At 53.1% G+C, this 24,889-nt stretch overlaps 1 protein-coding gene across 3 annotated transcripts in view; it reads right to left on the minus strand.

Moving 5' to 3' along the window:
* The window catches only part of COL5A3 (collagen type V alpha 3 chain), an 899,023-nt gene that overhangs the window by 297,592 nt on the left and 576,542 nt on the right, over positions 1 to 24,889 (minus strand). For all 3 annotated transcript variants that reach the window (XM_069604041.1, XM_069604040.1, XM_069604039.1), the window contains one exon: positions 795 to 848. In XM_069604041.1, coding sequence (XP_069460142.1) covers positions 795 to 848 — 54 coding nt within the window. The remainder of the gene's footprint in view (positions 1 to 794; positions 849 to 24,889) is intronic.

Consider the following 24,889-nt stretch of genomic DNA (forward strand, 5'->3'; position numbering starts at 1 on the left):
TCGTTCTTACAGTAATCAAAGAGATCCGATTTAACTACTTTGGCGACTGAGACTGAACATGGCAATGATCCCAGCACTTGGCAATGATCCCAGCACTTGAGTTTGTGAGGCTGTAACTTCCATACGATAACAATACATGGTGCAAGTGGCTAAACATGGTATATAAGATGGCCTTAGAAGGTACATGAGGGTGTACTTAACATTTTATAGCAGTTCCTGGCATGTGCACCAGTATTTAACTTAGTACGGCTATACCTGGCATGTGAGGCTTTAACATATATGCTATTAACAGGCCACAGGATGCAGTGCTGGCATAAGAAAACACCGCACCGCTGCTTGTGCCCCTGCCATATCAGGACTGTACTCTATACACATTGGGACAGCACCATAGTTTATATTGATGGCTGCAAACTCAAATACCCGTCTGTATGCTTTCCTACTATTTGCTCATTTATCAGGTTTTTTGTACTTTTGGAATGTCACGTCCGGTGATGTCACCGAGGCAAATTGTATCTCTTCTTGTGATGTTGTCATGGTCAAAAGTCATGCAATGTCACTTCTGCTAACCCTGGCATTCTGGTGAAGTAATGCCCATGTACTTGCATACAGAATATTTCGCTTTTGGCTGTCGTCATCTTTAGTGTAGCCGGGACACGCATGCTTCAGGAAATTCTCGGAGGTATTCTTTATCTGTTGACTTAAGTTGCACTGTTCTTTCTTGCACTGCTGAATGTACATCGGTGTGTGAAGTATGTTCTGTTAGTGGAACAATGCAATCTTTTTTACCCACTCACCTGTGGTCCAACAACGCCTGTGGGTCCAGGTAATCCGGTTTTGCCTTGAAATCCCTGCCAAGAATAAACAAAGAAATAAATAAATAAATAAACAAACAAACAAAACAGTCAGAAATGACAAACATTAAAATTCATATGCACCAACTGGTAAGCATAAACGCGAATTATTATAAAATATAGGCGTTGCTTTGTTGTGTTCAGGACCCTTCTTTCCTGTTTAACTGGTTCCAGCGCACTGAAGCTGCACCAGTGACAAGTTGGTAACAAGTTACTCATTGTAACAAGTATCCTCATCTTTCTTAATACACCGTCACAGAACAGGCAGAGTCAGCAATGCACATGTGTTTAGTTCTTTTAGAGTTGACAGCTCTTGAGTACGGTGGATACCCCAAGCACAGAAAGGGGATGACCGATACTCTACAGTTCAGAAGATGTACAAAAACACATGTATCAGCAACTGGATCTAGTAGAAATGTATAGAAATAGTAAAGTGGAACTTAAACAGGGCACCATGGCTACGAGTAAAAACCCTGAGAAAAGGCTTGTTACGGCTGGCGTGGAACATCTGCAGTGGTTCATGACGGTCACGAGTAACTCATGCTAATACACAACCGAAAGACAATGAAGAAATTGGTTCTACTGTTTCCACTTGACTCATGCAGGTTTTAAGAATGGAATGAATCTGATTTTTAAAAAATCGCAACTGGATCTTTCACAATAGCAATTTAGATGATGTACAGGTACTCATATGTGATCAACTGTATCCAAGAAGATACCATTGAGAATAGCTACCCTTCTTTCGTGCAATGCTGGGAAATGTCAGTTATGTTGTACGTCCAGTTGCTGACCTATACTGCCTCCTTACTGGCCTTCCAGCTGCAAACCTTGCCCCCACAAAGTAGCCCATCATGCTGCAGCCCGTCTCATTAAAGGTGCTAGCAAATTTGTCTGTATCTCGCCTCCACTGCACACACTTCACTGGTTCCCACTCCCCGGCTGGATCTTACTAAAAACTGCATGTATCACCTACAAAGCAGTCTTAAACAGAAAACCAAAAAACTTGCCGGCTAAACTCCACACCTATGAAGGCTCTCGCTCCTTATGTAGCAAAACCATCAAAAGGCTGAAGTCAAGAGTAGCCTGCAAAGAGAAGATTTGCACACAGTCCTTCACCTGGCACGCCAAGACCGTCTGGAAATCAAAACCAGTAGAGGTCAAAAGGGCCAGCCATCCTCCAGTTCAGCAAAATACTAAAAATGCGGCTATTTCATCAATACCTGCCCGAACAAATAAAAATCCCTCTCTTCCTCTACCCACAGTATTGCGCTACTATGTAAAATGCCAAGTCCAATACTGTCACTCTCCTAATCTGAAGCGTTCTGCTGCTCTAGAGATAGGTTCCTATGTACACAAAAGAAAATAAATAGGCACCCTCGTGATGAAATGACTTTGGCCCTGCAGGGGTACAAGCATTAGTAGTGGCTAAAACGCCTTGTCAGCCCAAATACCTCTACAAAACAAGAGTGATTCCACTGATAAAGATGGAAAAAGCATAGTCAAGAGATATACCTGCTTCCCCTTTTGTGGTAACATGGGCAGAGAGAAGGGTGTACTCTTAAGAGAGGTGTGAATGTGAAACAGTAGCAATTCAAACAGCAAAGCACACAAGTCCAAAATAAAGCAATGCCCACTCAAGGTTCTATCCAAATGTATATACTTTAATTAACACACCATATGCAATAATAACTGACTGGTAGACACAACAAAAACCCACCCCTGTAGAAACAGTACAGAATATGCAAAAGATAGAAAGTTGCAGCACTCTGGGTATTAAAACAGGGGAGAAAGACAATCAAGAACCACAATGTTTGTAAAGTATATGTTGACGTAAGACAAGGATTAATGGTGAACTAACAAGTCTCTAGGGCCCAAATATGGACCAGAGGGAGCAGTTAGCAGCCAATAATGTCTCACGCTGTTCTTGGCGGTTCAACTTCATTGAAACAAGCTTCTCAGTTTTATGTGAGCAGTTTCAATCAGGCTTGAATGCAGCAGTTGCATTTTCTCTGACAAAGAGCAGGTGTCGAACTGGATTTGAGCTGAAGTTTGCAGCAGTTTGAAGGGGCATTCAAAGAAGTGCAGCCACCACGGTCAGTTCGGCAGTCGCATCCATGGCAAAGACACTGGTGACTGAATTCACAGTTCAAGTCAGGCAGTTCAATGAGGGGTTTGATGGTTGCGGCAACAAAGGTGCTGCAGTTTGAAAAGTGGTTTGAACTTGGTGGGTGCAGGGATAAGCTTCAATTTTGAGCCAAGGAAACTGCGCTTCAGCTGGTGCGGTTGTGCAGCAAACTGGTTTGAGAAGGGAACACAGTGGCTTGAAGATTGGAGAAGTGCCAAAGGAACCTCTGGAGGATTCTGTTGGTACGATTGGGGTCGAAAGGGATTTCATAATGACTCACAGTGGTTCAATGGCAAAAACACAGGAATACTTGCTTTCATGGATCTCAGGATCACTGTGGGCCATGCTCAAGGGACTCAGAGATTGGTCCTTGTTCTCTGGCTTCCAAACACGAGAGGCAGGTACACAACTGCAGTGGTCGAGCCCATCCTGAGAAGCTGAAATTCTGAAAGTATTACACTGTTTATTTAGGTTCTAATTGTTACCAATTTAAGTTGTCACCCTCCCTTTTTACCAAAAACCTGGACGGTCACCCTCCATTTCACAAAAACCAGGACAGTGTTTTAAATTAAAAATACTCTCGGGATAAGAGGACAGAGTGCCCAATTCCGCAACAGTCCTGGCAAAACTGGGATGTCTGGTCACCAGAATAATGACATTAGGATAAGGAATCATGTATCGGCAGTGGGAGGCTGTCTTGTGGAATAAGCAACGGCAAGGAGCCACATTTCCAAATACCCCCCATCCCTTGTGTCCCAGCTATCATTTGCAGCGGTTTTTGTTTTCAAATTCCCCTACTCCTCCTTGCCACCCTTTACACCAACAAGGGAGTGAACAACTTGGGGTGGAGCTGATTCATGTCTATGCATGTATGTATGTATAAGTGTTGTAAAAGACGATCCTTGCTGGGATGAAACGGAATGACGACATACTCTGGGGGTTACACATAAGGGTACACTGGCAGCAGATGAGCTGGGATGGATAGTGGAGCAGGGGAGGGGAAAGTTAGAGATGTGATGAACTAGGGTTTAGTGGAACGATCAGTGATTGGCGAGAAGTTCTTTGAAAAGTAGGTTATCCAGGTCCTTCCTTCAGTGTAAGATGGGGGGGACAGTCTTATCAGCATTGATAACTTGTGCCAGATACAAGGTGTGAAGCAGTGTTGTGACATTGGTGGTGCACCAGCTCTGCTTTCCATGAAAGCCATGCAACCAGTTGCCCATCAAAGAGGAACCCATGTAATTTTTCCATTTTGTTTGAGATTCAGAAAAAGAATGCGGCAGACCCATGCCCGACTTTGAACCTGTCCTCCCTTCCCTGCTAGCTTTGTATAAAGGTCCTAAGAACTCCCTCTTTTTTGGGCACGGAAAACAAGGAAGAGGCCGACGGAGATTGTGAGTGTCTAATAAATCCCTTGGCCTGATTGTCTGCAAGATATTCTTTGAGGTAATTATTTTCTTTTGCAATCAGGGCATAAACCCTGCTGCAAGGTAAGATAGCTCCTGGTTGTAAGTCTTATCTACAATAATCGGGCCTATGAGGTGGTAATTTACCTCCCTCTACTTCATCGAACACATCCCAAAAGTCTTGATAACATTCCGGCAACTCTTCCACCGCAGCTCCAATAGAATGCAACAGGGATCCTCCCTCAGCCAAACTTCTAACCACTGAAATCTCCTGAACACAAGATCATTCCAAAGGTCGGAGCCACACACAATGTACTTTGAAAAATCAGATTGCAAGTCGACTGCACGCCTATGTCAGTCAATTCGAGGATTGTGAAAAGTGAGCCAGGGCATTCCCAAAATAATCTTCAACTGTGGCGTATTAATCAATTAAAACATCAACTCCTCCCCATGATGTTCCCCCTTAATAATCGTTAGAATAACCATTTCATGTGTCCTGAAGTAACTGCTGAACCATTCACTGTCCTGCCAATACTTTCTGTACCAAGGGAATACCCAAATATCTATCCACCTCCCAATCCATGAAGTTGACCTCCTGGCTCCTAAATCAACCACCACTGGATCACTCCTGTTAAAAGTTGCCTAAAAAAACAAGGCTACATTCACTGTGATATGAGGTACTGCAGCCTGTAGAGTATTTGAAATCTGTTGAGTCTGAATCACAGGAGACCGGAATTGCTTGGGGGTGTTTGAACACTTACCTCAGAAATGCCCACTGTTTCCACAGTATAAACACATGTTATTTTCCTTACGTCTATCCTTTTCTTCCCTAGAAAGCGGACTTCGAACCCTTTCAACCTGTTTCTGAGTCCTGGATTTACTCTCCTTTTCAAAAAAGTCCAATCTGGGTCTTTCCCCTCAGGGATTTATCTTCACAACTCCCAAAACTCTCCTACACTCCCCGCTCCTCTCACATAGACGAAATTCAAACTTTATTTTTATTTTTTATTTTTATTTTGGATTGGCTGAAAATACAACCTTACAAAAATATTCACATTATACAAAAGGAAAATATCTATTTTGACAGTTAAAAGAAAATTCATCAATACATGTTTCAATGTTCAGCGCCATAAACATTTCTCAATTAAAAACCTAAACAGATACACAAATGTGCAACAAGACATGCCTGCCTGCAGATACACTACCTCAGCCCACACCACCAGCCAACTTTCTAGTTGGACACAAAATTCAAAATAACACCAGTTTGAAACTTCCAATGATTAAGATGGTATAACTGCATTAACAAATTGAACCAGTGCTATTTGGATGGAGGTTTTAGAATTTGATAGTAGATAAGCCCAGATCTCCTCACTGGAGCGAGGTAGTAAGAGATAGTTGCACCTCTTAAACAGTTGTTCCCGAATTACACTCATGGCTGGACACTCAACAACCAAATGACACACAGGCTAATTCATAGAATCCAGCGCACAAGTAGCGCACGCGGCTGGCGCACAGCGTGCGCCTGCGATAGTCTGCGCCAGGCACGTGCGCTAAAACAGATTTCCGCGCACAGCGTATTCATGGATTTCAAGCTCCCAAACCAGCCGTGGCGCAGAGAATCGCAGCGAGCCTGCAGCAGCGCCAGTAACGCCCCCAAGAACGCCCTCGCGCAAGGAAAAGCCATCAAAATCGCTAAATCATCGCTAAGGGCTGCGCTAACCCTGGACCACTTCACAGGGCAGGCAAACAAGGAAAGCAAAGCGGGCAATCTTCAAATCAGGAGTACGCGGGAAGTACTACACGCGACTAGGCAGGGAATGTGAATTACAGGGGTACGCGGGAATCATCAGACGCGAACAGCCAGGGTGCGTGTATCACAGGGGTAGCGGGAAGTTCAACACGCGATTGGCCAGGGTACGTGTATTACAGGGGTACGCGTGAAGTAGAACACGCGATAGGCCAGGGAACGTGTATTACAGGGGTACGCGGGAATCATCACACGCGAACAGCCAGGGTGCGTGTATTACAGGGGTAGCGGGAAGTTCAACACGCGATTGGCCAGGGTACGTGTATTACAGGGGTACGCGTGAAGTAGAACACGCGATAGGCCAGGGAACGTGTATTACAGGGGTACGCGGGAATTATCACACACGAACAGCCAGGGTGCGTGTATTACAGGGGTAGCGGGAAGTTCAACACGCGATTGGCCAGGGAACGTGTATTACAGGGGGACGCGTGAAGTAGAACACGCGATAGGCCAGGGAACGTGTATCACAGGGGTACGCGGGAATCATCACACGCGAACAGCCAGGGTGCGTGTATTACAGGGGTAGCGGGAAGTTCAACACGCGATTGGCCAGGGTACGTGTATTACAGGGGTACGCGTGAAGTAGAACACGCGATAGGCCAGGGAACGTGTATTACAGGGGTACGCGGGAATCATCACACGCGAACAGCCAGGGTGCGTGTATTACAGGGGTAGCGGGAAGTTCAACACGCGATTGGCCAGGGTACGTGTATTACAGGGGTACGCGTGAAGTAGAACACGCGATAGGCCAGGGAACGTGTATTACAGGGGTACGCGGGAATTATCACACGCGAACAGCCAGGGTGCGTGTATTACAGGGGTAGCGGGAAGTTCAACACGCGATTGGCCAGGGTACGTGTATCACAGGGGTGCGTGGGAATTATCACATGCGAATAGGCGGGGTGGGCCCTCACAGGTGTACCCTGTACACCCTCCACAGCCCCTGCAGGCAGCCCACAAAACAGTGGACTACCCTGCACACCTGATCATGTCCCCCTGCACCCCCATCCACCAGGGGCACCCTCCACCAGGCCCCCACCCATGTCTCCCACCACCCCCACCCCCCAGCAGTGCAGGGGCACCTGCCATCAGGCCCCCATCCATGTCTCCCACCACCCCCACCCCCCATCCACCAGGGGCACCCTCCACCAGGCCCCCACCCATGTCTCCCACCACCCCCACCCACCAGCACTGTGGGGCACGTGGCCAGCAGGCAGTCAGGCAGCAGCCGATGGCAGGTGGGAGCGTGCTCAGGGCTCTGGGGGACATAAATTTGGCCTCCTGGCCAGGAGCGTGGTCTTTCGTGTTTGAACGCGTGGACAGCCTGATAGGGAGTGATTTTGCACGTGAAAACCCCACACTCAGCGAATCGCGCGAAAACCCGTCACCAGCATATGTGCGTCAATAGTTACCTGCACGTGCAGTGTCAAAGCGTGTGATTGGTGAAAATGGATCTACACGCAGGAGTGACAAAGCGTGTGATTGGTGAAAAGTGAGCTACACGCAGGAGTGTCAAAGCGTGTGATTGGTGAAAAAGGATCCACACGCAGGAGTGACAAAGCGTGTGATTGGTGAAAAGTGAGCTACACGCAGGAGTGTCAAAGCGTGTGATTGGTGAACATGGGCCAAGCACGTACACGCCGTAAGTGACGCTGTACGTGTGGGCCTGTATAAAAGGTAGTGTTGAACACCATTTCCTTGTACGTGCTTTTCGTGGAGAGCGAGTGGGTGAATTCTGTACTTCTTGTCGTTTCACACGCGATTTACTTCACGGCGTTTCCAGTTCGTACTCCCTGTTACCTCTGACAGCTTTTTCTCTTTTTCCTCTTGTACTGGTTTACCTGGGCCTGTTCCCTCAAACAGTGTCCCCTTCTACTGTTGTCCTGTCTCCTCAGACAGCGTACACATCTTCTTTTGGCGGGGGTGTTGCCAACCAAAAGCGCTCATTTTTCACGCTCTTTTACCTGGCAGACGGTGAGTCACGCACGTATCTAACATCTGTGCTTGCCCCGTGTGTAGCCTACCCCATCAGAGGTCATTCTAGGCTGCGTGTGACACGCATACGTTCATTGTGTTACTGGATGCCACAGCGTAGTGCAGGGTTTTCCATCAGCACACGTGGTCTAGGAGGGGTATTGTGCACGTTCCTTAACTTTTTTGGGGTGCCTGTGCGTTGCGTGACCCGTCATCTTTCCCCAGGGGTGTCATATAGCCTTGCCACTGCACTAGGGTACGAATACCATCTGGTACCCAACCCCTTTGACACCCAATTGCCCAGGACAATTGTGCACACCGACTCCCATACGCACAATACCATCAGTGCCATGGTTGGGAGGCGTGCAAGCCGTAAGGGTGGCAAAGGTGGCCGAGCCACACGTGGTGGCCGTGGAGGATCCACTAGGGGACGTGGTTGTGACTTGCAGGGTGCCCCTGTCCCCCCCAGTCTGGAGGAACAGTCAGGGACACCCATGCCCCCCCACCCCCCAGTTGAGAGTCATGTGGCTGATACCAACCCTGATCAGCCCTTGTCGGACCAGGCCATTGTGGCACCAGACCTGTCCGAGGGTGATCCCATCGCTGACATCCAGGTCAGCAGGTCCACTGCACGTGCACCGGTGCACATTGGTGTCATCAGGGCACGCGCATCTATGCCAGATAGGTCATCTGCTGGCCCCCGTAGCCAGGGTGTGGCTCCATCCACCCCACCTCTCATACACCCTGCCAAGACTGTGTCGGTCCTAGTTCATGCACCTCAGATCAGGCCTGACCCCATCCCACTACCCCCAATGCCTGCACCTACTCCCATGCTGAGTGGGCAATCCCACACACCCAGTACTGAGTCCACCACGACTCCTGCCCCTAGTGTCCACAGCGGCGTAGGACACTCTGGATCCCCACCCCCTTCCAAGCGCAAGAGGAAGAGTGCACGTCCGGCACAGGCTGATGCCCCAGGCACGGCTGCACAGTCCGGCCCATCAAGGAAGCCAAGCTTCACAGACGCCGAACTGAATGCACTTGTTCAGTATGTGTCAGATCATGATAGGGAAATGGTCATCGTTGCAGGGTCCAAGACCACACATGCCAGACGCCAGGCACACTGGCAGACCATTGCTGACAGAATAAGTGCCCTTGGAGTAGTGAGGCGCACAGCTAGTGATTGCCAGAAGCGCTGGAATGACCTTAAGCGCAGGGCAAAGGATAAGCTGGCCTCAAGTCATGCCGCAACCTTGGTGACTGGAGGTGGGTCCCCAGCACAGGAAATAGAACTCACACCACACGAGTCCGTAGCTGGATCCTACGTCACCGAGGGACAACTCCAAGGTGTGGGAGACCTCCCTGATTACGAGGCATCATCCGGTGAGTGCACATGCATGTGTGTATTATCCATGTGCATGGTGTGTGTGTGAAGCATTCATGTTGGGTGCCTGTCAAGGGGGTGTGTGGCTGAGTTGATAGTGGCACCCATGTGCCTCATCCAGTATGTTCAGTGCAACACCATCTGGCCACAGCACTATCCCTACTGGCAACAGTGCACATATGGGCCGACACCATGGAAGTTGCCCTTGAATTGTCATTTTGTCACTACATTGTTGCTCATACTCCCCTGTCTATTCATCTGATGTCTTACATACCATTCCTATCCTTTCCCCCAGCCATTCAAGTTTCATCTTCACATGCCTGACATGCAATGATACCACATGCTAATGCGTCCTCTGTATATAAATGCCAACCAACATGCTGTCATACTGTGGATGTTGCCTTGACATCCACCTCCTACCTGTGGGCTTTGGTACCGTCTGGTTTCGAGCCCCATTCCCTCACACTCCATGCTGCTCTTCATGGTCTATCTTCCATGACTTCTACAGTCCAGACCATCGTGCCCTACTCACGACACCTGCTTGCCAAAAGTCAAATGAGGGCACCCTGCCCTCCAATGCGACCCACCCTATTGCTGACCAGTGCATCTGAGCCTACTCTAAGCTAACTCTCACTGACATCTGCTCATACATGCCTTTGCCTGTCCCATAGACCCTTCACATGGTCCCTGTCCTCTCTCCTTGCTCCTCTTCCACCATCATTGGTGGGACCCGTTGGGGTGTACTCCTGGCCTCCTTCCAATCCTCAGAGGCCACTATTGATGTGCATGGTAATGGGAGCGTCTCAGTCCAAGGCCCTTAGGCCAACCTCAATCTCCTTGAGAAATGCTACCCACATCTCATCAACTTCCTTACCTCTCCTGCTGTCCCCCCTCCTCTCTCCTCATCAATCCTGCACTGCCTCCCTGCACCCTCCCATGAACCTTCTCCGCCTCCCACTCCAACTCCTACACATGCTGCACCTCTGATCTCTAGCACTCCCCGTAAGTCCTACAAGGCTGTCAACCTCCTCCACAATTACACTCCTTTCACTGCGGCTGCATCAGGCATTCCTCCGATATCTGTCACTTACATGAGGTTATGCACCTTGACATCCTTTGTCTCATGGAAACATGTCTGACGGCCAGCTCTGTCTGCATCCTTGACCCTCTCCTTGGCCCGCCACTACTGTGCAGGGGGGGTGTGCCCTTGGCTTCCCTGAGGGTATTCCTGCCACTGTCACTCCTACTTAGACCTACTCCACTCTGGAATGGCTTGTGTGAGGTCTCTCTCCACCACACCTTGACATTCTCAAACAGTGCGTACTGTGTCTGGGAAAACTGGTCAAATGTACTACTTCCTTTCTGAGTGTCCTCACCTCTCCTCCTCACTCATGTCCCCAGACACAGAAATCCTCATCCTTGGTGCTGTACGCATCCACCTGCATGCTTGTTGACGCCCCCACGTGACCTTTCTGTGACCTCAGCAACTCCCTCTCACCCTCTAGACTCCTGTCTGTCCCTACTCATTCTGCAGGGCACACTCTTGATGCTCTGATCTCATCTGACTTTCCCCTCTCCGTCCATCTCTGCACTCCTCTCTCCTGGAGTGATCACATTCTCCTCTCCTCCCAGCTCACCCTCACCACCCCACAGGCAAAGCCACCCTCACCACTGTCACACACCTTCTTGGTATTCCGACCCATGAAGTGTGTGTCAGTCGAGGCTCATGCTGCCAAAATCTCCCCCCCATCCAGCTCCCCCTTAGGCTCACTCCCATCCTGACAGGGCCCACTCCATGCTCCACTCCATGTCAGGTACACTGGATGTCTTTGCCACGGTCATGACCACCTGTCTGAAGCCCCATGCCAATGCAGAGTCCTGGCATGACTCGGATCTTGTGAACCCAAACCACAGGTGCCGGGTGGCAGAGAGGGAATGTCCTGCATCATGGCCATCCTCTGGCAAACTGGCCTGCCACATGCTCCAAAGGCAATAGCGCCTCACCCTTTTCACCAAGATGAGATCCCCAATCCAAGGGCACATATCTGCGGCATGTGACAACTCTGCAGGACACATAGAAATCTGAAAGGACCTTGCCGAGCCAGAAGCAGTGTGTACCTCCCATGTCCCCTCCGAGCCCACAGCACTGCATGATTGTCTCTGTACCCCTATAGGCCACCCCCCCAGCACTTGTCTGCGCCTAACACCATCTGCCCTTGACGTCAAGTCCTACTTACCTTGTACAGCACTTCCAGCCGCCACTTCCCCTTGCACTTCATTGTGCCACCCACCCCTGCACTTGCGTGACATGAATGACACCAGCACCAGTAGGATTGTTGACTGGCATCCCCTTCTGCCCCACCACCCCTCAGTGCTCCGCTGTACCTTCATACATTACTTGACCGGTGCTTCACGAATGCAATATGAATCCTTTACAGGTGATGGGGAGGTGGAATCACATTGTTTACTGCATTTTGTTGATGTAGACAAGGCACTGTGCACCGTTGCCAATTTGGACTAGCAGATCCATGTACAACATGTATACTTATTGATGTGACGATGCAATGTCAGGACCAGAGTGGTTGAAATCCAAAAAAGTAGCCCTCCTCTCCCTCTTCACTTGGTGGCTATGTCACATGCCATGTGTGTGATGGCATGTGCCTTTGACATGGCAATCACCGGCCAATGTGTGATGGCAGTGCTAGGCAGCAAGGTGAGCAGGCGTTGCTCTCCAATCTGTACATTGTATGCCCTGAGCCTCCCCTACAGACCCAGTGATGGTGAATGCATAGGAGGTCTCCCAGTCATGTTGGACACGTGTCGTAGAACTACTGCCTCTGTTGTTCATCAGCCCTTGTTGCATGCCATGGTGCTAATGCCTGTTTCCATTTTTCTCTTTCATGTCTTTGCAGGGGACGAAGCACTTGTTGATGCTGGGGATGTGGTGGTGGAGCCGTCCCAGGAGGGCAACCCGGGCCGACCTACCACAAGTGAGGGACGTGGTGTGTTTGTGGGTGAAAACCCACAAGTGCTGCAGGCCGTGCTGTCGAGGGGTGTCTCTGGGGGTTCCTCCCCCGAGCAGTATTCAGGTGTAGACTCGGAGGATGACACCTATGTGCAGTCGCAGGTGAGTGTTCTTGGGAGAGAATCTCCTCTGTCCGACCCACCTGCAGCCGGGCCATTGCCCTCAATGGGGATGTCAGTGTCGGCAGATCAGCCTCCGGTGGTTACGGATGCAGGGCCACACCACCCAATCTCTGATCCTGTTCCTGGGGATGCAGATCAGAGAGGGAATGCAGTCCTGCAGCCTGAGGCCTTGCCGGCACAGCAAGGCGCAGTCCGCCTTGCCCCAGGAAGGTGTGGTGCCCGTCAACGTGGTGGCCGTATGCCACCTGGCAATACCGTTTGGGAGCAATCCATCTACGGTATGGCCACCCAACAGGCAGCATCATCCGAGATGATTGCACAGGCCATGGATAGGGTGGCCACTTCCATTGTCCCCCCAGAAAGGCTGATGGAGCGACTGGAGCAGGCTACAGAGTCCATCTGCCAGGCACACAGGGAGGATATGTTGGCGTCCAACATGGACAGGCGGGCGGCACTGGCGACTCTGCGGGAATCACTTTCCATGGAGTCCCAGCGCCACAGGGAAGGCCTGAGGGAAGAACTCCGTCACCTCAGGTCGACCCTGTTAGAGCTTGAGGCTTCATCCCATAGAAGGACAGAGGAGCAGCTGGAGCGTCTGACACGGACGCTCTCGGCCGAGATGCAGGCAACTCGTGCGGAGGTCAGGTCATCCCGGGAGTTACTGCATGGGGACCTCCGCATGATTATAACCCAGAACCAGAACTACCAGACCCGCCTGCTTGCAGCCATGGAGGAGCAAACTAGTGCTTTGCGTGGGCTGCCTCCCATTGTCACACCATCTTCTGAGGCAGCTCCCCCACCTCCAGAGTCAGCTGCAGGGTCTGGCCAGAGCCATAGCGACTCATCTCCCACAACAGAGTAGCCGTGTGGGCCACGAGCCTATGGGGTGTTTTCCTTTCCCATGATCCACACAGGTGGATTGTGGCGTGCATCCTGTCCTCGGACCTCATAGGTGGCCCCCCCCCCCGCCGGCCCTTTCATGGCCATTTTTTCTCATTTTTATTTTTATTTTGCAAGAGTGTTGCCTTGTGTGGGTACCTGGGCATACACTGTATTGTGGCTGGGCACATGCAGGCTTGTCCTGAGTTTGGTTTCGATGCTTGGGTAGCAGACATCCACACCCCTCCTGCTTCCATTTCCATGGGCTTGCAAAGGGTGTGCCCAAGTGACAGCAAATTACACGGTGACATTGGACTCCCATGAGCTGTTGGCCAGTCCATAGTCAATACTGTGTAGACATTCATAGTGTTCATTGTTGTTGCACCTAACTATGCATGATGGTTTGATATGTGCCTCTACTTACATATGTTGCTCATGTTTTGCAGGTATTTCACACAGATCTTCACAAGGGCATACTCTCTGGAGTCAGACTACATGTCGGTAGATGTGCACTGACACTTTTGCATGGCGCCATCACTGTACATCTGGACGGTGAGGACATACCAGCAGAATCAGGTAATGAGACTACCATTGATTACATGCAATGTGTCTTGTTTGGGTGGGCTTCAGGGTGGGTTGGTGTGTAATTTGATTGAAATTACTCTTACACAGGTGTGTAGTAGTGGCTCCAGGGCGGTTAGCTGCTCAAGTGCGGCTATGTTCCATTTGGGGCACTGCTATTTGTGACACTGGTGTCATGTTGTGATGGCCAGTTTGTTTGCTGTCACATACCATGACATGGTGTCCTCAGTGGCGGGACTGTGAAGGGAATGGGTGACATGGCAATGTTGTCATGTAGTGAATCGCCTGTGGCAATGCATATTAGATTGATGGAGTTGTGTCTTTGCGTTGTGATGCATTGCTGGTGTATGTGTAGCTAGGGGTGCACACATATTGACACTTCCATGTTAACAATCTCAGGCTGATGTGTATCTGACTGTTGATTGTCAAGTAATTTTCAGACATTGTCAGGTAGTGTCATCATTGATTGTCAGATGGTATGTGCCAGAGCAGTGTGCACTAGCCAGCACTGTGATTCCTAGGTGAAGAAGTTGGCCACCAGTTGCGTACGGGCTGCCTCCCCCCGTGCCCTTTCCCCTCCCATGCGCAGCGGGCGTGCATGTGGTTGTGGATGTGGGGGCACCACCATGTCCACGGGCAGGCCCCGGCGTGTTGCAACGTTGTGCAGTACACATGCTGCCACTATGATCCTGCACACTATTCGGGGAGCATATAACAGATGCCCGCCAGAACGGTCAAGGGAGCGAAAGCGTGACTTGAGCACTCCGAATGTGCGCTCCACTATGCCCCGTGTTGCAATGTGGGCTGTGTTGTACCTTACCTGGGGTGGCGTGGTGGGGTTCCGGATTGGGGTCATCATGTGGGGGCTGATAGGGTAGGCACTGTCCCCTGCGGAGGTGGTGATGGGTATCATTAGTGGTGTTGTGTCATGACCCAGTATCTGACATGCATGCATGTGCAGTGGCATTCATGCTCACCAAGCAGCCATGTATCTCCATGCTGGCCAGCCTCTAGGTCCCGGCATAGGGTAGACATTCTGTAGATGAAGCTGTCGTGGGTGGACCCTGGATAGTTGGCATATACTGATGTGATTATTCCCTTGGCATTGCATACAACTTGCACGTTGATGGAATGCCAGTGCTTGCGGTTTCTATAGATGTGCTCTGTTGCCCTGGGTGGACGTAGAGCCACATGTGTGCAGTCAATTGCACCAAGCACTTTGGGGAATTGAGCCACACCATAGAATTCCTGGATGCACGTCCGCCTTTCTGCATGAGTCCTGGGGAGATATATGTGCCTGCGGACTGATGGCCGTGCAGTGATGATGTTCAAGACCTGGTGTAGGCAGCGTGACTGCGTGGCCTGTGACACACCACCCACTATGGCACTTGTCCGCTGAAAGGATCCAGTGGCCAAGAAGTGCAGTACATTCAGGACCTTCTGCAGGTGGCTGAGTGCTTGGGAGCACAGGGTGGGTGATGTGAGGTCATCCTCCCACTCACTGACCAGGTCCAGTATGATGTGTGCTGGAAACCTGTACCTCCCATACACCTGGTCATCAGGCATCCCGAATAGGCTGGTTCTGGGTGTGAATATTGTGGCCCTGACTCTCCTCCTCCTCCTCCTTTGGTAGCCCACTGCCACTGCTGCTAGGAACGGTATGTTCATCCTGGCATCTGGCTTGTTTATTGAAAAGTGCGCAAATTAATGCCTTGCGCGTGTTGTAGGCGAGCGTGTGAGCCTTGCACCCCTGGAATCGAGTTCCCACTCCAATCGCGTGTGGAAATTCCCACGCAGCAGGCATACAGGTGCGCTGACGTACTTGCTTGTGGAAGTGGCCGCGCGCCCCTGAAATACACGTACTTAGGCCAATGGCGTGTACGCGCACTTTTGGCCAATTACACGCGATGACACTCTGACGTGCAGTATTTCCACGTGTGCTCCGTCTTCACGTGCTGAGTGGGGAACGCCCGTGCGGATCACGTCAGACGCGCTTACGCGATGAGGGACTCTGGTCCAATGGAATCGCGTATGCGTGCTGACGCACTTACGCGCTAAGGGCCTTTCCTCGGATTTCACGCTGACGTGCAGGAATTTCACGTGCCAAATCACTCCGTATCAAGCTGGCCACCCGAAAACACACGGAACACCACGCTCCTGCCCCGAAGGCCGAGTTACTGCCCCCCCAGTGCCCTGAGCAGCCTCCCACGTGCTATCTGCTGCTGCCTGCCTGCCTGCCTGCCTGCCTGCTGCCACCGTGCCCTGCCATTTGGTGCCTGCACATCAGCCATCTGCAGGGGTCCACTTGCTGTGTCCACCCCTGCTGGAACTGAAGACTCCCAACTGGGATTACATCGCTCCACAGCCCAGCCCCAGGACCCAGTTGCCCACCCACACCTGCCTCTGGGGTTGCCATGTCGGGCACTTCTACATCTGGCACCAGTGGCAACCCCAGGCCAGGGGGGCAGAGGGGCACCAGCTTCACTGCCACCGAAGTTGGTGTCCTGGTGGAGCATGTCCTGGGGCAGTATGATGCCCTCTTTGGATCGTCCCGCGCCAGCAAGGAAGGACGGGAGAGGATCTGGGCCGACTGTGTGGTTGCCATCAACGCGGAGGGGGTGGCAACCCGCAACGTCTTGAAGATCAAGAAGCGCTGGGAGGACTTGAGGTCCAGGACCCTTGTGAAGGCCCGGCGCCTCGTGGAGGGGGGCCGGGGCCACATGAGTTCCATCCAGAAGAGGGTCCTGGAACGCGTACGCCCAGCGCTCCACGCCCAGATCCTTGAGAGGGAGACCCGTCTGGAGTTGAGCGGTAAGTGTCCAAGCATCACTGTGTGAGACAGGGCATGTTGCTGTGTGCTGGTTCTATGATACTTGCCTGTATGTGTGCCATGGGCCATGTATGCATGTATGTGTGCTGGGACATCATGGTAATGCATGTGCGACCAGTGATGTGTGACCCACATGGTTGTTGCATGTGTTGAAATGCGGCATGGGGAGCACTATGCAGATTTGGGACATGAGAGCATGCCAGTCTCTGTACCTGGACATGGATGGGGGTGAAGGATGGGTGCTGATGCCAGGTACATATATGGTAGCCATGTCTGTGTGCCTGACCTGCATGTCTGTGACTTGTGCATGCCATGGATGCATGACACATGTGTGTGACAATGCACAGATTCAGTGACGCACCCAACTTACCCTTGTTTTGCCTGTGTTCGGTGTGATTGGGGCCAGATGGATGTGACTGAGGTGAAGTGTGTGCATGTGATATGCATGAGCCATGATGCATGTGAGTTACATATCATTGAATGTTTCAAGAGTCAATTGGACATGCATGGAAATGTGCATGGCATGCAGCATGCCTGTTACTGTGTGTGTTTTGCCTGGACTGACCCATGTGTTGTGGAGGGACATGATGGAAGTGTACTTTGACAGGGGTGCTCATCTGCTATTGCTTCCTGTCTAGGGGACCATTGTACAGTAGCCTGATGCTTGTGTCCTTTGTCTGCCTCTACGCAGCGGCTAGTGAAGAAGAGGGCGGAGACGGCGCTGTGGAGCAAGGCGGCGGGGATGCCCCCACGGCTGCAGCGGAAGGGGTGGGTGAGCCCCCACAGGGGCCTGCTACGGCGGGAGACGGTGAGGAGCCATCCAGGTTGGTGGTTTGCACAGAGGAGGAGGAGGCCGACACTGGTGCACACATGGGGCCTGGTGGGAGCATCCCTGCTGGTGCAAGTGGTGCAGTCCAGGGCCAGGGGCAGGAGGCAGCACAGGTCACCGTGGAGGTGCCTGTGCATGTCGCTGTCCCTGACCCTGTGAGTGCACCACCATGCACCAGCAGGGATGCCCCGTCCCAGGCCCGTCCGCAGGTAGAGGGGATGTCCATGTCAACTGACTCCCCTCCACCTGCAGCCGTGGGAACCCCTGGCCGCGTGGAGCAGGTCCTGATTGGGGTCGCGATGCGCACGGCTGTGATTCGTGATGCCGTGCGTGCTTCCCGGGAGGAGCACGCACGTCATCACGAAGTGCACCGTGCCGACGTGGCCCAATTGGGATCGGCCATGTTCGGGGGGTTCCTGCATGTGTTGGCCAATCTGACGGCCCTCTCCTCCTCTGTGCAGGCTATCCACCGGTCGTTCTCCTTGCCGTCTTCCGGCCCAGATGCCACCATGGCCCCCTGTGGACCTGCCCCGACCAATGCAGCGAGCTCGGTGGGGATCCCATCCCTGCCGCAGTTGGGAGTCAGAGGTCCAGCAGGGGTGGACGACACAGCAAGTGGACCCCAGCAGATGGAAGATGTGCCGGCATCATCGGGCAGGGCACGTGCACGACGGCGTCGGTGGTTACCATCAGCCTGGATGCCGTCGTGCTGGCAGAGGCAGTGGCGTCGGAGGCAGCAGCGGGCTCGACGTGGGAGGCATCATGGCTCAGGGCCATCAAGATCGGAGGGGCAGGCATCGGCCGGAGGGCAGGGCAACCCTGGCATGGCGGTGTGTTCCGTGTGGGAGGAGTTTGGCCAGCGGATAGGTGCGGAGCGGCAGCGGGCGGAAGAGGAGCGGCTCGCCATGGCCAGGGCGGAGATCTCCATGCATCAGGCATTGAGGCGGGCTGAGTGCCTCGAGGAGGCTCGCAGGGAATTTGGTGAGCACATGGGGTTGTCCCTGCGAGACCTCGGGGCCAGGACTGAGTCCCGCCTCCAGGACATTGACATGGAGTTCGAGGATGCCCTGGCCAGCATCACCAAGTGAGCCGCAGGACTAGCCCGCTGCCTTTGTATATAGTTTTTTAGTTAGTTAGTGCTAGGTTTCCTTTATTTCTTTTTATTATTTTGGACCGCTTGGACAATGGCCACTTCTTTGTACATATTTTTTTAATTAGTTAGTATTAGGTTTCATTAGTGGTGTTGGGCTCATGGACCCTTGAACAATCCTGTATATATTGTTATTTTTTGGGAGGTACATTTTTTTACTTTCATATTGTTTACACCATGTCGTAATGGTTTTTCTTTCATTTCATACTACATGTGTTTACTTTGGACAAAATCTATTGATTTTTCTATCCTTTGTTTTTTGGTTTCTCATTTTTGTTCCCGGACATGGACCTTTTATTTGCTTTGCAAGATAGTTGTATTAGTTTACTTGATTTTTTTTTTAATACATTTTTATATTATCTTACACTTGTGTCATTTTTTCTTTGGTTTCTTACATGTCATGATATGGGTTTTGACATTCACTTGCACCCATTGTGTATGTGTGTGTGGCGGACATGTGTTCTTTTGCATACTTGCCTTTGGGGTTGTGTCATGTGATTGCATTCACTATGTGGGTGCATGCAATCCTTGCCTGGGTGTTTGTGCTGGGTATGCTGGCCATTACTGCCATTATTGTGTATCGTCAGGACCAGGGGCCAGGGGGACATGGGTGGGGGCCTGGTGGAGGGTGTCCCTGGTGGATGGGGGGTGGGGGGTGGTGGGAGACATGGGTGGGGGCCTGGTGGAGGGTGTCCCTGGTGGATGGGGGTTGGGGGGTGGTGGGAGACATGGGTTGGACATGGGTGGGGGCCTGCTGGCAAGTTCCCCACAGTGCTGGGGGTGGGGGTGGTGGGAGACATGGGTGGGGGCCTGGTGGAGGGTGTCCCTGGTGGATGGGGGGTTGGGGGTGGTGGGAGACATGGGTGGGGGCCTGGTGGAGGGTGTCCCTGGTGGATGGGGGGTGGGGGTGGTGGGAGACATGGGTTGGACATGGGTGGGGGCCTGCTGGCAGGTTCCCCACAGTGCTGGGGGTGGGGGTGGTGGGAGACATGGGTGGGGGCCTGGTGGAGGGTGTCCCTGGTGGATGGGGGTTGGGGGGTGGTGGGAGACATGGGTGGGGGCCTGGTGGAGGGTGTCCCTGGTGGATGGGGGTTGGGGGGTGGTGGGAGACATGGGTGGGGGCCTGGTGGAGGGTGTCCCTGGTGGATGGGGATTGGGGGGTGGTGGGAGACATGGGTGGGGGCCTGGTGGAGGGTGTCCCTGGTGGATGGGGGGTGGGGGTGGTGGGAGACATGGGTTGGACATGGGTGGGGGCCTGCTGGCAGGTTCCCCACAGTGCTGGGGGTGGGGGTGGTGGGAGACATGGGTGGGGGCCTGGTGGAGGGTGTCCCTGGTGGATGGGGGTTGGGGGGTGGTGGGAGACATGGGTGGGGGCCTGGTGGAGGGTGTCCCTGGTGGATGGGGGTTGGGGGGTGGTGGGAGACATGGGTGGGGGCCTGGTGGAGGGTGTCCCTGGTGGATGGGGGTTGGGGGTGGTGGGAGACATGGGTTGGACATGGGTGGGGGCCTGCTGGCAGGTTCCCCACAGTGCTGGGGGTGGGGGTGGTGGGAGACATGGGTGGGGGCCTGGTGGAGGGTGTCCCTGGTGGATGGGGGTTGGGGGGTGGTGGGAGACATGGGTGGGGGCCTGGTGGAGGGTGTCCCTGGTGGATGGGGGTTGGGGGGTGGTGGGAGACATGGGTGGGGGCCTGGTGGAGGGTGTCCCTGGTGGATGGGGGGTGGGGGTGGTGGGAGACATGGGTTGGACATGGGTGGGGGCCTGCTGGCAGGTTCCCCACAGTGCTGGGGGTGGGGGTGGTGGGAGACATGGGTGGGGGCCTGGTGGAGGGTGTCCCTGGTGGATGGGGGTTGGGGGGTGGTGGGAGACATGGGTGGGTGCCTGGTGGAGGGTGTCCCTGGTGGATGGGGGTTGGGGGTGGTGGGAGACATGGGTTGGACATGGGTGGGGGCCTGCTGGCAGGTTCCCCACAGTGCTGGGGGTGGGGGTGATGGGAGACATGGGTGGGGGCCTGGTGGAGGGTGCCCCTGGTGGATGGGGGGTTGGGGGTGGTGGGAGACATGGGTTGGACATGGGTGGGGGCCTGCTGGCAGGTTCCCCACAGTGCTGGGGGTGGGGGTGGTGGGAGACATGGGTGGGGGCCTGGTGGAGGGTGCCCCTGGTGGATGGGGGGTTGGGGGTGGTGGGAGACATGGGATGGACATGGGTGGGGGCCTGCTGGCAGGTTCCCCACAGTGCTGGGGGTGGGGGTGGTGGGAGACATGGGTGGGGGCCTGGTGGAGGGTGCCCCTGGTGGATGGGGGGTTGGGGGTGGTGGGAGACATGGGTTGGACATGGGTGGGGGCCTGCTGGCAGGTTCCCCACAGTGCTGGGGGTGGGGGTGGTGGGAGACATGGGTGGGGGCCTGGTGGAGGGTGTCCCTGGTGGATGGGGGGTGGGGGTGGTGGGAGACATGAGCAGGTGTGCAGGGTAGTTCCCTGTGGTGTGTGCTGCCTGCAGGGGCCGTGGAGGGTGTACAGGTAATGCCTGGGAGCACACAGCCAATTCGCGTGTGGAACTTCCCGCGCACTCCTGCAATCCACGTACCCGGCCATATCGCGTGTGGAACTTCCCGCGCACCCCTGGAATCCACGTACCCGGCCATATCGCGTGTGGAACTTCCCGCGCACCCCTGGAATCCACGTAGCCGGCCATATCGCGTGTGGAACTTCCCGCGCACCCCTGGAATCCACGTAGCCGGCCATATCGCGTGTGCAACTTCCCGCGCACCCCTGGAATCCACGTAGCCGGCCATATCGCGTGTGCAACTTCCCGCGCACCCCTGAAATCCACGTACCCGGCCATTTCGCGTGTGCAACTTCCCGCGCACCCCTGCAATCCACGTACCCTGCCATATCGCGTGTGGAACTTCCCGCGCACCCCTGGAATCCACGTAGCCGGCCATATCGCGTGTGGAACTTCCCGCGCACCCCTGGAATCCACGTAGCCGGCCATATCGCGTGTGCAACTTCCCGCGCACCCCTGGAATCCACGTAGCCGGCCATATCGCGTGTGCAACTTCCCGCGCACCCCTGAAATCCACGTACCCGGCCATTTCGCGTGTGCAACTTCCCGCGCACCCCTGCAATCCACGTACCCTGCCATATCGCGTGTGGAACTTCCCGCGCACCCCTGAAATCCACGTAGCCGGCCATATCGCGTGTGGAACTTCCCGCGCACCCCTGAAATCCACGTACCCGGCCATTTCGCGTGTGCAACTTCCCGCGCACCCCTGCAATCCACGTACCCTGCCATATCGCGTGTGCAACTTCACGCGCACCCCTGCAATCCACGTACCCTGCCATATCGCGTGTGGAACTTCCCGCGCACCCCTGGAATCCACGTAGCCGGCCATATCGCGTGTGGAACTTCCCGCGCACCCCTGGGATCCACGTAGCCGGCCATATCGCGTGTGCAACTTCCCGCGCACCCCTGGAATCCACGTAGCCGGCCATATCGCGTGTGCAACTTCCCGCGCACCCCTGAAATCCACGTACCCGGCCATATCACGTGTGCAACTTCCCGCGCACCCCTGAAATCCACGTACCCGGCCATTTCGCGTGTGCAACTTCCCGCGCACCCCTGCAATCCACGTACCCTGCCATATCGCGTGTGGAACTTCCCGCGCACCCCTGAAATCCACGTAGCCGGCCATATCGCGTGTGGAACTTCCCGCGCACCCCTGAAATCCACGTAGCCGGCCTTTTCGCGTGTGCAACTTCCCGCGCACCCCTGAAATCCACGTACCCTGCCATATCGCGTGTGGAACTTCCCGCGCACCCCTGAAATCCACGTAGCCGGCCATTTCGCATTTGGAACTTCCCGCACACCCCTGAAATCCACGCAGCCGGCCTTTTCGCGTGTGCAACTTCCCGCGCACCCCTGAAATCCACGTACCCTGCCATATCGCGTGTGGAACTTCCCGCGCACCCCTGCAATCCACGTAGCCGGCCATTTCGCGTGTGAAACTTCCCGCGCACCCCTGTAATCCACGAACCCTGTCATATCGCGTGTGGAACTTCCCGCGCACCCCTGAAATCCACGTACCCGGCCATATCGCGTGTGCAACTTACCGCGCACCCCGGTATGCACGCACACGTTTATTTTTTCTCTCTGCGCGTGTCTGTGTTTGTGGGTACCCCTTTGTACGTCATTTGTCCTGGAGGGCCACAGTATTGGACATTGATCATGTCTGTATATAGGTGCTATTTGTTGGCGCACCTTTTAGCGCACATTTCTTGCAGGCGCAGAGACGCTACCGCCTGCTTTCTTGTGGCGGTCGTGTTTGTGCCTGTTTGTGCCTGTGCGCTGCTTTGAGCGTGCGCTTTTTTGCCCTATTCTATTCCATGAATACGTGTTGTATGCGAGCGTGTGGGCGTTCCGCGCACTTGCCTCCTAAACTTTCCCCGTGCCGCCCACATTCTTCCCCATTCCGAGTGTTGTGCCCCATTTTATTCCCCATTCCGAGTGTCCCGCCCTGTGTCCCGCCTACTTTAGAGCTGTGCGCTGCGCTCGGAGTGATGGCGCAGTGGCCGTGGCGCACGACGTTGGTTGACCTGTGCGCCGGCCTGCGCCGCGCGTTTTTTCCGCGCACGTCCTCTGCTTTTCTTGCGCAGGGACTTCCATGAATCGACGTGCGCTGGTTTCCCTGCGCTTTGCGCTGATTTTCGGCGCAGCGCACGTATTGGCCCCTCTGCGCCGGGATTTTCGGCGCACATTTATTCCATGAATCGGCCTGACAGTGTTTCGATTTGACCAACATTCTTGCAATAGCGACAGTATGTTTCATCTTTGGAAATGATTCAGCTGCTTCCCAAGATCTGTCTTGTGGCACACAAATTCAATCTAATACGCAACATTTGAGATCTTATGTAACTAGACGGGTATTTCACTAGATAAGATTCCATTGTGCGTAATGTTTTATGATAACGCATCATGGTGTCACTATCCACATAAACCAGGCATTGACTGCGGGTGTATATCCAGTCTGCCTGGTATAATTTCACTTTAGCTTTAGTTGGATTCAATAATAAAAGTTCAAGAGAGATTTCAGCACTAGATAAGGCCTCTAACACGTGGTTATTCCATTTTTTAGCAAAGACAATACAAGGTTTGAGTGTGTGATTTGCAAGAATGCCCAATACCACTTGACAATGCATGAACACAGTTCCCAATTCATGCCGAATCAAGGGCACTGGCGTACATTTAGGAAGCATTAAAACATTTTTCCAAAAAAGGGATTCGTACTGCTCCCAAAACGATCTTTCGCTTGGAGCTCTTGTTTCAGTAGCAATGGGAACCACTTTTTGTTGATAGAAGCTTAAAATATGCTTTAACATGAACTTCCCATATCTGTACAGTAGGATGTTTGCTTGCGATGTTAATGAGCGCCCTTTCGCATCCAATAATGCCGAATAGATATGCTCATTTTGCCACTTTGTGAACGGTAGACCCAAATATTTGTATTGAGCGACCTGAACTACTTCCTGCTCTTAAATAGTCCATTTATAGCTGCAATTCTTCTTGCTAGCACTTGATATACACGTTACTATTTGTGTTTTAGAAAGATTAATAGTGAGATGATTCTCACACACATAGGCTTGAAGTTTGTCCAGCAGATTTTGCAACCCACATGGCGAGCAGGACAATAATACCAAATCATCCGCGTATAAAAGCCAAATGATTTTCTGTGTGCCTAGTTTTGGAGCATCAGAAATGGCATCTGCAAATTTTGTACCTATCTCTAGCAAAAACAAGTTGAATATTGTTGAGGCCAGAATACACCCCTGTTTCAAACCGCGTTTAGTTGGAATCGATGCAGACAGGCTGCTATCCAAGGACAATCAGACTTGCAAAGAGGTGTCTGTATGCAATAATTTAATAAGAGC

The sequence above is a fragment of the Ambystoma mexicanum genome, chromosome 3q (assembly GCF_040938575.1).
Source record: "Ambystoma mexicanum isolate Mex_15411 chromosome 3q, UKY_AmexF1_1, whole genome shotgun sequence".
NCBI classification, from domain to species: Eukaryota; Metazoa; Chordata; class Amphibia; order Caudata; family Ambystomatidae; genus Ambystoma; species Ambystoma mexicanum.